Source organism: Pongo abelii, chromosome 16 (assembly GCF_028885655.2).
Source record: "Pongo abelii isolate AG06213 chromosome 16, NHGRI_mPonAbe1-v2.0_pri, whole genome shotgun sequence".
Taxonomy (NCBI): domain Eukaryota; kingdom Metazoa; phylum Chordata; class Mammalia; order Primates; family Hominidae; genus Pongo; species Pongo abelii.
In genome coordinates, this window is record NC_072001.2 from 63,420,431 (window position 1) to 63,432,781 (window position 12,351).

Below are 12,351 nucleotides of genomic sequence, written 5' to 3' on the forward strand. Positions count from 1 at the left end.
GTGTGTAAGGTCTATATAAAACATAAATGAATCTCAAGTTTAGACTTGGGTCCCATCCCTAAAATATTTCATTATATATATGCAAATATTCCAAAATCAAAAATAAATCTGAAATATAAAACATTCCTGGTCCCAAGCCTTTTGGATAAGGGATATTAGGGCACAGTGTACACTGCCTGGGTGGTAAGTACACCAAAATCTCAAAAATCACCACTAAAGAACTTATTCATGTAACTGAACACTACTTGTTTCCCAAAAACCTATATATAAGAAAGGAAAGACAGAGAGAGAGAGAGAAAGAAAGAAAAAGGGAAGGAAGGAAGGAGAGAGAAAGAGAGAGAAAAGGAAGGGAAAGGGAAAGGAAGGAAAGGGAGGCAGGGGAAGGCAGGGAGGGAGGGGAAGGCAGGGAGGAAGGGAGGAAAAAAGAAAGAAAAAAAAGAAAAGACAAGAAAAGAAAGAAGAGCATCTGGGAATTCCAAACACACCAGGCTGTAGTCAGCACAGACTCCCACTCTGTGCCACCATTCAATAAATATATACTGAGCACCTACTACTGCAAGGCTCAGTTCAAGCAGTCTGAGTCTCCATATGTAACAAGAGGTTCCTGACTCTCGCAGGCTTAAAGGGGACATGCCAACACATTTCTATCATCGCTCTGTGCCATTTCTAATGATATGTGCAATAAAGACCACTAAGTTTACTTCCAGAGCATCAGACCAAAGGTACCAAGGGGTGCTATTTGATATGGAACTCAAAGACAGATGGCAGAGGCAGCGCACACAAGGGAGATGTTCCAGAAGGAAAATGCAAAAGCCTAGAAGCCAGAAAACACGTGGCACATTTGAGGTATAGAAAATGGAATCGGTCTATGGGAAGAGGTGGTTCATTTAGGGGAGAGTTGTGGGGCTGTCTTTGGGGTCTGACAGACCCAGGTTCAAATCCGTCTGTGTAACTTCAAGCAGGCTGAGGTATTCTGAGATCCATCTCTGCATTTATAAAGAAGATAATCATATAAGCCTCAGAGGTTGTTTTGCAATGATTTAAGGTAAAATAGTAGCACATGTCTACTGTATAGTGGGTGCTTAATAATCGCTCCCTTCCTCGCTTGTCTTGACTCTGGCAGTAACAGGAAGAAATCACTGAGAAACCTGAGCAGGGATCAGACACGACTACCATGTCACATTTTCTCTCTCCCATGGCACTTTACTTTCTGCCTGTACGCAAATACATGTTCAAGCAGCTGAGAGAGAGAAGACAGATTTGTGGTTCTCTCAGCTGTCAAATACAACCACAGCTGACTAGTGTGTTCCTGCATCCAGACAGTGGGGTCCCCTTCCTCCATCCATGAGTCAAGGAGACTCAATTTGGGGCCCAAAAGAAGAAAAGCTGAGTGTGGAAACACAGCTCTCTCAGCCAGCTGCCCTTACCTTCATGGAGTCATACAGCCGATCAGCAAAATACAGGGGCTTGTTCTGAATGCACTGGACTGTGGAGAGAAGAAAGGCAGTCAGGGTTGCAGCTGCTCTGGTCTCTCCTCTACCAGTGAGAGAGAATGCCCTGGCCCTGGGCCACAAAACAGAAGTGACCTAATGCAATGGAAAAGGGCTGCAAAATAGGACAGGCTAAGGGAAATGTAGAAATCCTCTGCAATACTAAGTTCCACCACGGTTTTAAACCAGAGGTCTCTGAGACCTGCAGAACCCAAGTGCATACGTGAGTTTCCACAACACACCCCTCTCTCCTCCTGTTCTCTTACTCCTCCCTGGCAACAATCTGTTACCAAGTTAGGCTTTTCTTCAGTTTTATATTCTTAAATCTATACAATTAAGACTGTAAAACTATCCAAAGCATGCATAGAAGCCACACCTCCCAAACACATCTGAATTAAGAGGATGGCCATCTGTCACTTCTGCTCTGATAGCTGATGTCTACCAGGAATGGGGGCCACATTCACTTACCCAGGTTCAGGAAAGCATTTTCCAGGTCTCCTTTAACCTCTTTCCTGATGCTCTCCAACATGTCATAAGGGCTGTAACTCTTGTACCTATCAAATACTGAGGAAAAACAACAAAGAGTTATCAGATCAGAGCCACTAGTCAAAGCTGTCAATGATCACCCACCTAGTTTTATGCACCATAATTTTTTTAAGAATTGAGGATGATCATAGCATCCTAGGATCTTAGAGGTTGCCATGGTGACCAGAGCCAACATTGGCCAAGTTTGTCGTGGAGCAGCCATACCACCTGTCCTGAATGGCACTGCCCAGGCCACATATTTGGACCATCTCTATCTCCCCTGAGTGGAACCCATTCCATCCGAAAACCACAGGAAACAGTACAGAGCATGCAGCAAAGTCCACTACTTCAACAAATAATGGCGAGATAAAATGATCATCAAACAAGAAGGAGCTGCAGAATAAAGCACCAAATGCAGAAACTATTTGCAAGAGAAAAGAATCCAGAATGGGAGAGAAAGGTGAGGGAAAATGGGTGAGCCTATGAGAGTGCCAAGCGGAGACAGAACCTCATTCTGGCAGACTCCATCCCAACATGGACATCCACCCGGCCACCCCAGCCAGAGCCCCAAGGCACTGAGACTCCCTCGGCACAGTGCCCACCTTTCTGGAGGTGGGGCACACTCCGCTCGGTCATGATGCTGATCCACTTGGGAACATCAGTTCCTTTCCTCTTCACTCCAGCGTCATAGAGATCCTACGAGTACAACCAACCAGGAAAAGTTAACTACACATCCAGTGTAAAGGTCATAAAAAATGTCATGCAAAAAAAACAAAAAAAGCTACACATTCAAAATGCCAAACAATGAAAGATGATTATACTGCAGACATGGGGAGAGACCTACTATTTAGGTCAAAAGTCTTAATCACAAGCGGTCTTCCTTAGGCACAGATGGATACCATATGAGACTGCAGATAGTTCGTGAGGTCTGCTGTACAATCTCCTCCCTTGAATAAGAAAGGAGGGACCAAGAGCTTGTATTCATATAAAGAAGGACAAGTAAATGTTCATTAACACATCTGGCCCTCCTCCCTTTGGGCACATTTAGGGGCAGATAAGCTAGCAGATGTTTACGAGACAGCTACAGACCAGGCTCTCATTCCCAAGCTTCTCAGAGACTCAGGCAGTGATGGAGCTGGAAAAGGAGCCCATCTTGTCTCATTTTCAGTTTCTGGAAAATTTAGGGGCTACAAGTAGCCCTAACAATGGCAAGGAGGGCAAGAGGAAGAAAGGCTTATGCAAGGGTAGATATTCATTCCGTGATCTTCCACCATCTAGGAATTGCAAAACCCAACTTCTATTACTTTATTTAAAACCCTTCTCTACTACCTGCTAGCCATGCTGTGTGGAATATATTGAATTTTAAAACTAACATTAATTTAAATTAATTTTTTTCTGCAGCTTTTATGACCTACTTTGAGACAATCGTTGACCCTCTGAGTAAGGAATATAGTTCATTGCAGTCTGAATAAGCTTAACAAATAGTTCTCAGAGATAATGGAACTAGAAAAGGCAAAAGTCTTATTCAGCCAGAAAAGGACAGGTCTCTGCTGGCCTCCCTTTATCCCCCACCACAACGGAGCCGTAAGCCATCCTGTCCCCGGCTGTGTCTTCTCCACCTTCTTCTGCTTCCCACCTGCCTGCCTGATTGGTGTGCACAGCCACATTACACTCTGCAGAAACGGATGCTTCCATACAAGCAAAGCCTGAGTGAGCATATGTGAGTCACGTATTGATTCTGTAAGTTAACACCAGCGTTATAAGAATATCTTCTAATAAACATTGCTCTCAGACTATGGTGGGTTTAAAATATGGCCAGAAATTCTTTGAGGTTCCTCCCTTCCAAAGAAGGAGCCTAATCCCCTCCCACTGAGTGTGGGCTAGACTCAGTGACTCATTTTAATGAAAAGAGTATGACAGCAGTGCAAGGTGGGACTCCTGAGATTAGGTCATAAAAGACGCTGTGGCTTCCTCTTTGTGGATTGCTTGCTCTGGGGAAAGCCGGCTGCCATGTTGTGAGGACACTCAGATGACCCCGTGGAGAGGCATACGTGGAGCGATTCTAAGGTCTCCTACCAACAGTCATGTGAGTGCACCATCCTGGAAGCAGATTCCCTTGACCCAGTCAAGCCCTCAGGTGACTGCAGCCCTGCAACATTTTGTCTGCAACCTCAGAAAAGACCCTGAGCCAGAACCATTGGGCTAATCTACTCCTCAATTCCTGACACACAGAAACTGAGAAATAATACATGTTTGTTGTTTTAACCCACAGAGTTTGGGAGTCATTTGTTACACAGAGTTAAATTACTATATAGACTATCCAGAGACTTACCAGAAAACAAAAACTCAAATCAAAAAGCTCAGCACTTACCCGGGCATCTTGGTCAATCAGTTCATAATCAATGACAGAGCCATCCTCTGCTCTTCTACCCTATGGGGGAAGAAAAAAGAACTTCAAATCCATTTCTTTGTGTATTTTAAAACTGAAAATATTTTCTCCCCAGTCCATGTAAGCCATTATTTAATTTCCTAAATAAGTATCCACCTAAGATTTTTCTTACTTTGAAACCTAGATGGGGCTGCGTGCGGTGGCTTACGCCTGTAATCCTAGCACTTTGGGAAGCCAAGGCGAGCAGATCACGAGGTCAGGAGATCGAGATCATCCTGGCTAACAAGGTGAAACCCCATCTCTACTAAATTAGCCAGGCATGGTGGCACATGCCTGTAGTCCCAGCTACTCGGGAGGCTGAGGCAGGAGAATCGCTTGAACCAGGTTGCTGTGATCTGAGATCATGCCACTGCACTCCAGCCCTGGTGACAGAGTGAGACTCTGTCTCAAAAAAAAAAAAAAGAAAAGAAAAAGAAACCTAGACCAGCCAAGGAGTGGTAAAATCATTGAGCAAGGAAGTGGGGGCTGTGCCTTGCCATCAACAACCCCCTCCTTGGTACCCAGTCCTGGCCTACACACCTTATAGAATCCCTGTCCCCATCCCCCACAAAAAGCTGATGAGATTTAGCTCTTTCCCACAGAGAGCTTGCGATGCAGATGGAGGAATATGTGGAAAAAAATGTAAAGCAGCCCGGGAACCTACGGCACTAGGAAGACACAAAATGCAGGAGGAGAAGAACTCTCAGAGAGCAGAGTCAGCAAAGAGCATGAACGATGGGCCCGGGCTTAAGCTGAAACTTCAGATGCAGCTAGCCAAGCGGAGAGGGAGAGCCAGCCAGCACATGAGGGATGGCACAGCACACTCCCAGGTAAGTAAGAAGCTGCCCTGTCAGAGTGGAGCTGAGTAGGAAAGATGAGCAAAGAAGATGCAGGGAGGGTTTAGAGGACTTTCACAGCAGTTAGGAGTTTAAATTTGATGGAGCAGAAATGGGGTTTGAAGAGGGGAGTAAAATGGTGAAAGTGTATTTCACAGAGATCCGTGGATTGCGGTACACAGGGCAGGTGGTAGCAAAGAGAGGAGCGCCAGGGAGAATGGCATAGGAGTTGTTGCAGTAATGGAGATGTGAGTAGCCCGGATGCACTATCTGTCATTTGTCATCAGGGTTCCCAGGGTCTCTCATCCCTCCCCTGGCACATAAGCATTAAGCTGCACACTGGCCAGAACTAGGGATTCACAGGGGAAGTGCCCCTTCCTCCATGTTAATGTGTTAATATTAGCAATCAGCTCCACAAAGACAACTCCACTCCAGACAAAGGACTATATGGGCAAATTCTTCCATGAGAAGTGAACGCAGGAAAAAGAAACCATAAGGTCACTTCCCACTGGGTCCTGCATGACCACAGATAGAGGCAAAGTGACCTTCCCTAAGTCACGCGGGCAAGGCTCTGGCACATAAATCCAGGCCAGGACTTGAGAGCCGCCCATCCCTCCTCTGGCTCCCAAAGTCCACTTTTCCATGAGGTTTTGCAGGATAAGAAATCCTATTATACAAAATTGACAACTCTGCAGTGACAGTGCAAACCCACTTTCGAAAATGCAGCTGAATTTCTGATGCAGGCACAGGGGATTTAGTTAATTCACTCCAAGTATAAAATGAGGTATGTGACTTGCCTTGGGAGGAAGCAAGGGCAAAGAAAGAAACTGGGAAACCAACCTTTGCCAGGGCAACCATCAGCTTGCGGAAGTCACCAGATGTGTCCGAAATAATGTCCTTCTCCAGATCAGTCTTGTACACTTGGAGGAAAATACATCTGGTTTTATGCTTTCTGCCTGTGTAGCCAACCACCCACCCCAATCTCTCCGTTTTCCACTACGACTCTGAAAAGCAGAACAGCTATGTTAGCTGGACATATCCATTCTCCTTAACCCCAAACAGAGGAAGGATTCACTAGAATGATTTTCACCCTCATGAAATCAGAGCCAGGGGGCAGCAGGGCTAGATCAAATCAGGGATCCTCACAGGCTCACCTTTGATCGGTGACCTCTTGTGTAGTTTAAATACTGGCTCCCAGCCCTCCTGACTGTGAATACTCGTTCCGAACATCAAAAAAATTGGAGGTCTACACATGCACACACACACACAATTGTGCTTTACTGTCCACTGAGAAAATGCACAATGGCAAAAACTAAGAATTAAATAATGCTTTTGAATGAAATTATATTTCAATATTCAAAATAGCATCTATATTGAAATACAGTAGCTACAGAAGAACTGTAATGTTCCTAATATAAAAAAAAGATAAATGTGTGAGATGATGGATATCCCAATTACCCTGACTTGATAATTACATATGATATATAATACATGTACCAAAATATCACATGTACCCCCAAAATATGTACAACTAAGATAATATCAACTTTAAAAAGTAAAAGAAAAAAGAAATGCAGTAGCGATGTAAGTTGCATTGTTTATTCCACTCATAGCCTTCTATACTGCTTAGTGTGCACCAGTCCACAGGGGTCTCTTGCTATAATTCTTCAATTATCCACAGTCCAGGGTTGGCAACCTCTTGAGCAGAGACTGAACAGCACCCAATAAATGGAATCCATATATAATACTTGCTACTTCTCCTCACCCGATCTTTTTTAAAAATTAGTTTTGTTTTCTCTCCTTTCCCTCCTGTCTACCCTTCTTCTAACACAGAAGTTCTAGTGGAATGTAATAACCAAAATGCAGGCAATAAGGAGGTGAAGGAGAGAAACTTGGACCACAGCCAACCTCGCCTGCATAGTCAAGGTGGCAGGCGCTTCTGCACATCACTAATCCAGGCATCTTAGCCCAAACACTAACCCCAGTGGCCATGATAGAGTCACATAAATTGGGCTGAGAGGATGAATCACAGAAATCAAGCTACTCACTTTCCTTGTAGACTCTGTTAATTTCCTGCAGCTCCTGGTTGGTTCTGGAGCAGATGATCTCAATGAGAGAGTCCTCATCGGTTCCCAGCCCCTGTGAAGCAGGAAGCACAAACATCATCAGGGAAAGGCTTCCCCACCATTAGCCTACTTCTCTGATCTCCGTCAGGTAAACTGCAAACATGGATTGCGTCTGTTAGCATCCTGCTTTCTACATTCCTACTGAAGAATCTATACTCTATCCCTCAGCACAAATTAATGGTATTTTCTATTCCTTTAAAAAATGCTTCGCCAGAGCACAAGATGGTGGAATTGGCATGTTTGAGTTCAACTGTTAATATGTTTTTTTAAAAAAGTAGTGAATAGGGGCCGGGCACAGTGGCTCATGCCTGTAATCCCAGCACTTTGGGAGGCCGAGGCAGGCAGATCATGAGGTCAGGAGATCAAGACCATCCGGGCTAACACAGTGAAACCCCGACTCTACTAAAAATACAAAAAATTAGCTGGGCATGGTAGTGGGTGCCTGTAGTCCCAGCTACACTGGGAGGCTGAGGCAGGAGAATGGCGTGAACCCAGGAGGTGGAGCTTGCAGTGAGCCGAGATCGCACCACTGCACTCCAGCCTAGACGACAGAGTAAGACTCCAACACAAAGAAAAAAAAAAAAAAAAAAAAAAGGAGTGAATAGATAGAAAGAGGCAGCAATAGAATATGCCAAAATGTTAAAAGTGGCAATTGCCTTTTGCTGTGGGTATATAAAGTAACTTTTTCTTATTATTATTTTTCACTTTCTACAATAACCACCCACTATTTTAACAGATGAGAATTTTCTTTGTTAAACAATTCTTCTCGCTAAAATAAAGGAATACAGAAATTTTATGTTGTCACTTGCAGCCAGCATTGTTAGAGTAAGTCTTTTTACCAGGCAAAGGTATAGTTAAGAAAAAATTTTTAGCTTCACCTCTTTGAAATGTAAAATTGGGTTAATGTTAAAAATTTCATTCTTGTCCTTCCATTTTTGCTTGATAATTATGCACTCTTCAGGCACTTTAGGGAAGCAAAAAGAAATAATGAAGTGCCAAATAAACCTAGACACCAACACTTTATTAAGGAATAAGAATTTGATGGGTGATGTATTCAAATTTAATATATACACTTTTGAGCATGTCAGATAGCTTGAAAGGACTCAGTGAAACATGTATTTCAAAGCTGGCTTCATGATCAAAGTCAAGACTTAATAATCAGGATTCTTTAATACTTGTCTTTCCGAATATGGAAATATCACTTTGAACTAAGTAGAATTACAACTGTTTAAAATGTAAATCAATTATAAGGTGTTAATACAATAAGAAACTTACTTACCCACATGAAAAGTGTGTCAGCTATTAATTAAACTTATTAGAGGTTATATGCCCCTGAAAAAGTAGTTTGTATAATATAAGCTAAGCCTCAGGTTAATGGTTAATTTTGAATTTTATTCTTCATTTAATCTTTGAGCCAATGGCTCTTCTGAGTTTTTAATCATGATTTGTAGAGGTTCCAGCAAAGCCAAAAATTCTCCCCTTGTTAGCAAAAGGTCCATACAGCATTCTACACAAATGTTATTAAACGACTACCGAGTATCTTTGAATATTTTGAGAGGCAGTTGTTCAATCTCAAGGATGATAGAAATATAGTCTAAAAATAACACACATTGGGAGAAATGTTATATCCTGACATTGTAGAATTGCAAGACAGGCAGAATAATATAAGATGTGTTTCCTTCCATCACTGATATACCAGTGGTAATATCTGAGAATTCCAAAAGTGTTTTTATGTCTACATTCAAAGGTGACCTTGGCAATTTCCAAAGCCCTGCCCAAACTCTCCACAGACTGTCCACAATTCCTATCACAAGGGCAAATTCTACTGTAACATATGGCAGATACTGCCACCGGTACTGCCAGAAGTCAAAACAGATTTTTTTTTTTTAAGCATAGTTCAGTTAATGTCACTTCAAGCTTTATGGATTTTGGAAGGGTACTCAACTGTGATAGCTAATGGAAGAGCTGGCACAGGGTCAAAGCTTCAGCAGTTAAAGCACCTTCCATTGGGCCCAATTACAGAGATTACAACAGTGACTGACAGCTCAAAAAGGTCTGTTTCAAATCACTAATACCTAGTAATAGATACCAGTAAAGCCACATGAATCACAACTAAATAGATTCTTGACGAAAATAAGATAAACTGATCTGAAGTGTTGATGGTCAGAAGAAACCTAGGAGAGGCTGACTCATCCCTGCCTCCAAGGGTCCACAGACTCGGTTTTCAGGAGCGCTATTTTTATCAACCAGGATCATGAAATGCTGTTGACATTTTATCATTCTTAATGACGTCTTTTCTGCAGTACAGCCTACTTAGGAAACTCAGACAAGTCCGCTAAAATAAACTGAGCACAGCTTGGGCTAAGCTGAAGAACTGAAGGAAGAAAGAGACTTAACAACAAATCTTACAGCAGCCCTGAGCTATCAAGTTCCAGGCTTTGGAGATGCCCAGTGTCCGAAGCAGCCTCACTCTTGTGTTCTCTGGGGAAAGGATGACAACTGAACTGTGACATTAGCTCTGGTGACAGGCTTACAGCTCAGACTGTTCATAATTCAGGAACAGTGGCATCAGAGAAAACACACTCAGACTCAGAATAAAAAATCAGACATATGGCTTCCCCCCTCTACAGCGCAGACTTTACCCGTGTATATCAGCAGAGGGCAGTGTCGGACTGTTCAAATGCTGCAGACCCACACTACGAAAAGGGTCCAAATGTGTTGCAGTACAACATACATTTATGTGTGTGCATCTATTGCATTTATATAAAACTTAATGTTGGCCAGGTGCGGTGGCTCACACCTGTAATCCCAGCACTTTGGGAGGCCGAGGTGGGCAGATCACCGGAGGTCGGGAGTTTGAGACCAGTCTGACCAACATAGAGAAATCCCGTCTCTACTAAAAATACAAAATCAGCTGGGCGTAGTGGCGCATGCCTGTAATCCCAGCTACTCGGGATGCTGAGGCAGGAGAATCGCTTGAACCCGGGAGGCAGAGGTTGCAGTGAACCGAGATCGCGCCATTGCACTCCAGCCTGGGCAACAAGAGTGAAACTCCATCTCAAAAAACAAAACAAAACAAAAAACTTGATGTTTTAAGTATGCACAAAGTTCAGGAGGTTTCCAATCTAGAATTTTTACTTAATTTAACCTAAAATTCCAGGTTCAAAAGAACTTTACAAAAGAAAAACATAAAAGATAACGTGCAATGAGACTTCACAGTTACTTTCTCACAGGTACGATTCAGGTACGATTCATCATCCGAAATTACCCCTTATATGCACTATGATGTTCTGATTCTGCCCGAATTTGAAACAAATCTTACTGACAGAGAGAATATGGGAGGAAGAAACACCCACGAAAGGATGGGCAGAATTTGCAAGCTTCACTTAACAAAAGCTCTGAGTTTTTTTTCTTGCCTTAATATCACAACATATCTTTTTAAAGGAGGAAGTGTAATCAAGGAAGTAGTTTTCCCAAATGGTATTCCAATTGCCCAGGTGCTGAGTAGTAGCAGCTGGTAACTGACTTCTCAGCATCATGAAATTTCTTTACAGTCTTAAAACAAGTAATTGAAATATTTTTGGTACAAATCCTGAGATGTATAACTTCAGTTCATTTTTAAAAAATGGTTCCAAATGAGAATTCAACAAAACTGAAAATCACCAAATTACACTCAGAAAGCTGTAATTCACAAAATTAATAGCAGATTTGACAGAGATGACATCTCACATGCATTTTACCTTCATGGAAGCTTTTAGCTCAGAAGCGTCATACTGAGCAGGTGTCTTCAATAGGCCCAAAATCACCGTCTCCAGGTGGCCAGATAAGGCTGACTTCAGTGCTGATGCAAGTTCCTTCAAGAAAACAGGCAATCATAAGGAAAATATTTATTTTACTTTAAAACTGGTGAGTAAAACAAAAGTAAAAGGGATCTTTTTGTGAAGCAGGTTGTGGGTCTTTGACCACTCCAGAGTCTTGGGTCAAACGCCCTCAACTGCATTCCCTTCAACAGACCCAGATCTCAGAAAACATAAACATCAGGTTTTGCTTCAATGAAATTCCTTAAAATCCAAGTTAATTTTGCCTTCTTCCCCGGTCAATAAAAGGAAACTAGAGTCATATGTGATTCCTCAGAAAGCCATGAGAGTGCAGGCACTTTGCAATATGCTGGAAAGCGGTAACACCCCGTGGAAGGCAAGACACTTTCCGAGATCAAGGCCCCTGCTAAGAAGGAGGTGTCTGAGCAGACAGCCTCCTGGCAAGCAGATCTCGTGGCCTCCCAATATAGTGTAAAAGACGTGGGGGCGGCCATTCCAGCGGCAGCTCCTCAAAGTCACCAGAAGGAACCAGAGGCCCCAACACAGGTGGAAGTAAGGTCATGAAACTTTCCTATGCAAAACACTTCATCTAATACTGAGAAAATACCTCTTTGTCCACACCAAACTGGGACGGTGTTTAATGGAAGTGATAGGAAACTAACACCCCCGAATTGGCCCCCTTGAATTCCCTGCTGCATGTAATTTCATAAGGGTTGGATCCACTGTCACCATGAACACAAAAATTTGTCAGAGGTCTGGTCAGCACCCATGTATGTAGACAGACACCCCAACTCAATGTGGCTTTTAGCGATGCTTCCTCGAGCTAAACTTCCTACAAATCATGGCTGATGACTGAAGCCTCCTACTGAAATAATGTTCTTCTTTTCGCTTTTTCCTTTCTCTTCTGTCTCTTCTTTCTTTCCTTGCTTTCTAAAGAGCACCTGTGGCATCTACAAAGCTTAGCCCCTACAGGTACTCGCAGGCTACGAGAGGTGATTTGCAGCCTGCTTCAGAGACAACCATCCTGAATCATTCATAGATGTCAAAAGTGTTAGAACTGACATGGATCTTAGAAGCCACCTGGCTTTCGCCACCCATTTTCTCCTGCTTCCCAATGTCCCGGGAACA

The 12,351-nt window shown here is 43.0% G+C and overlaps 1 protein-coding gene across 1 annotated transcript in view; it reads right to left on the bottom strand.

Moving 5' to 3' along the window:
* Positions 1 to 12,351, bottom strand: part of ANXA2 (annexin A2) — a gene marked incomplete at its 5' end in the record, with an annotated part of 47,862 nt that overhangs the window by 2,112 nt on the left and 33,399 nt on the right. The window contains 7 exon segments of the mRNA NM_001133344.1: positions 1,428 to 1,486; positions 1,959 to 2,054; positions 2,618 to 2,711; positions 4,387 to 4,446; positions 6,120 to 6,199; positions 7,328 to 7,418; positions 11,146 to 11,259. Coding sequence (NP_001126816.1) covers positions 1,428 to 1,486; positions 1,959 to 2,054; positions 2,618 to 2,711; positions 4,387 to 4,446; positions 6,120 to 6,199; positions 7,328 to 7,418; positions 11,146 to 11,259 — 594 coding nt within the window.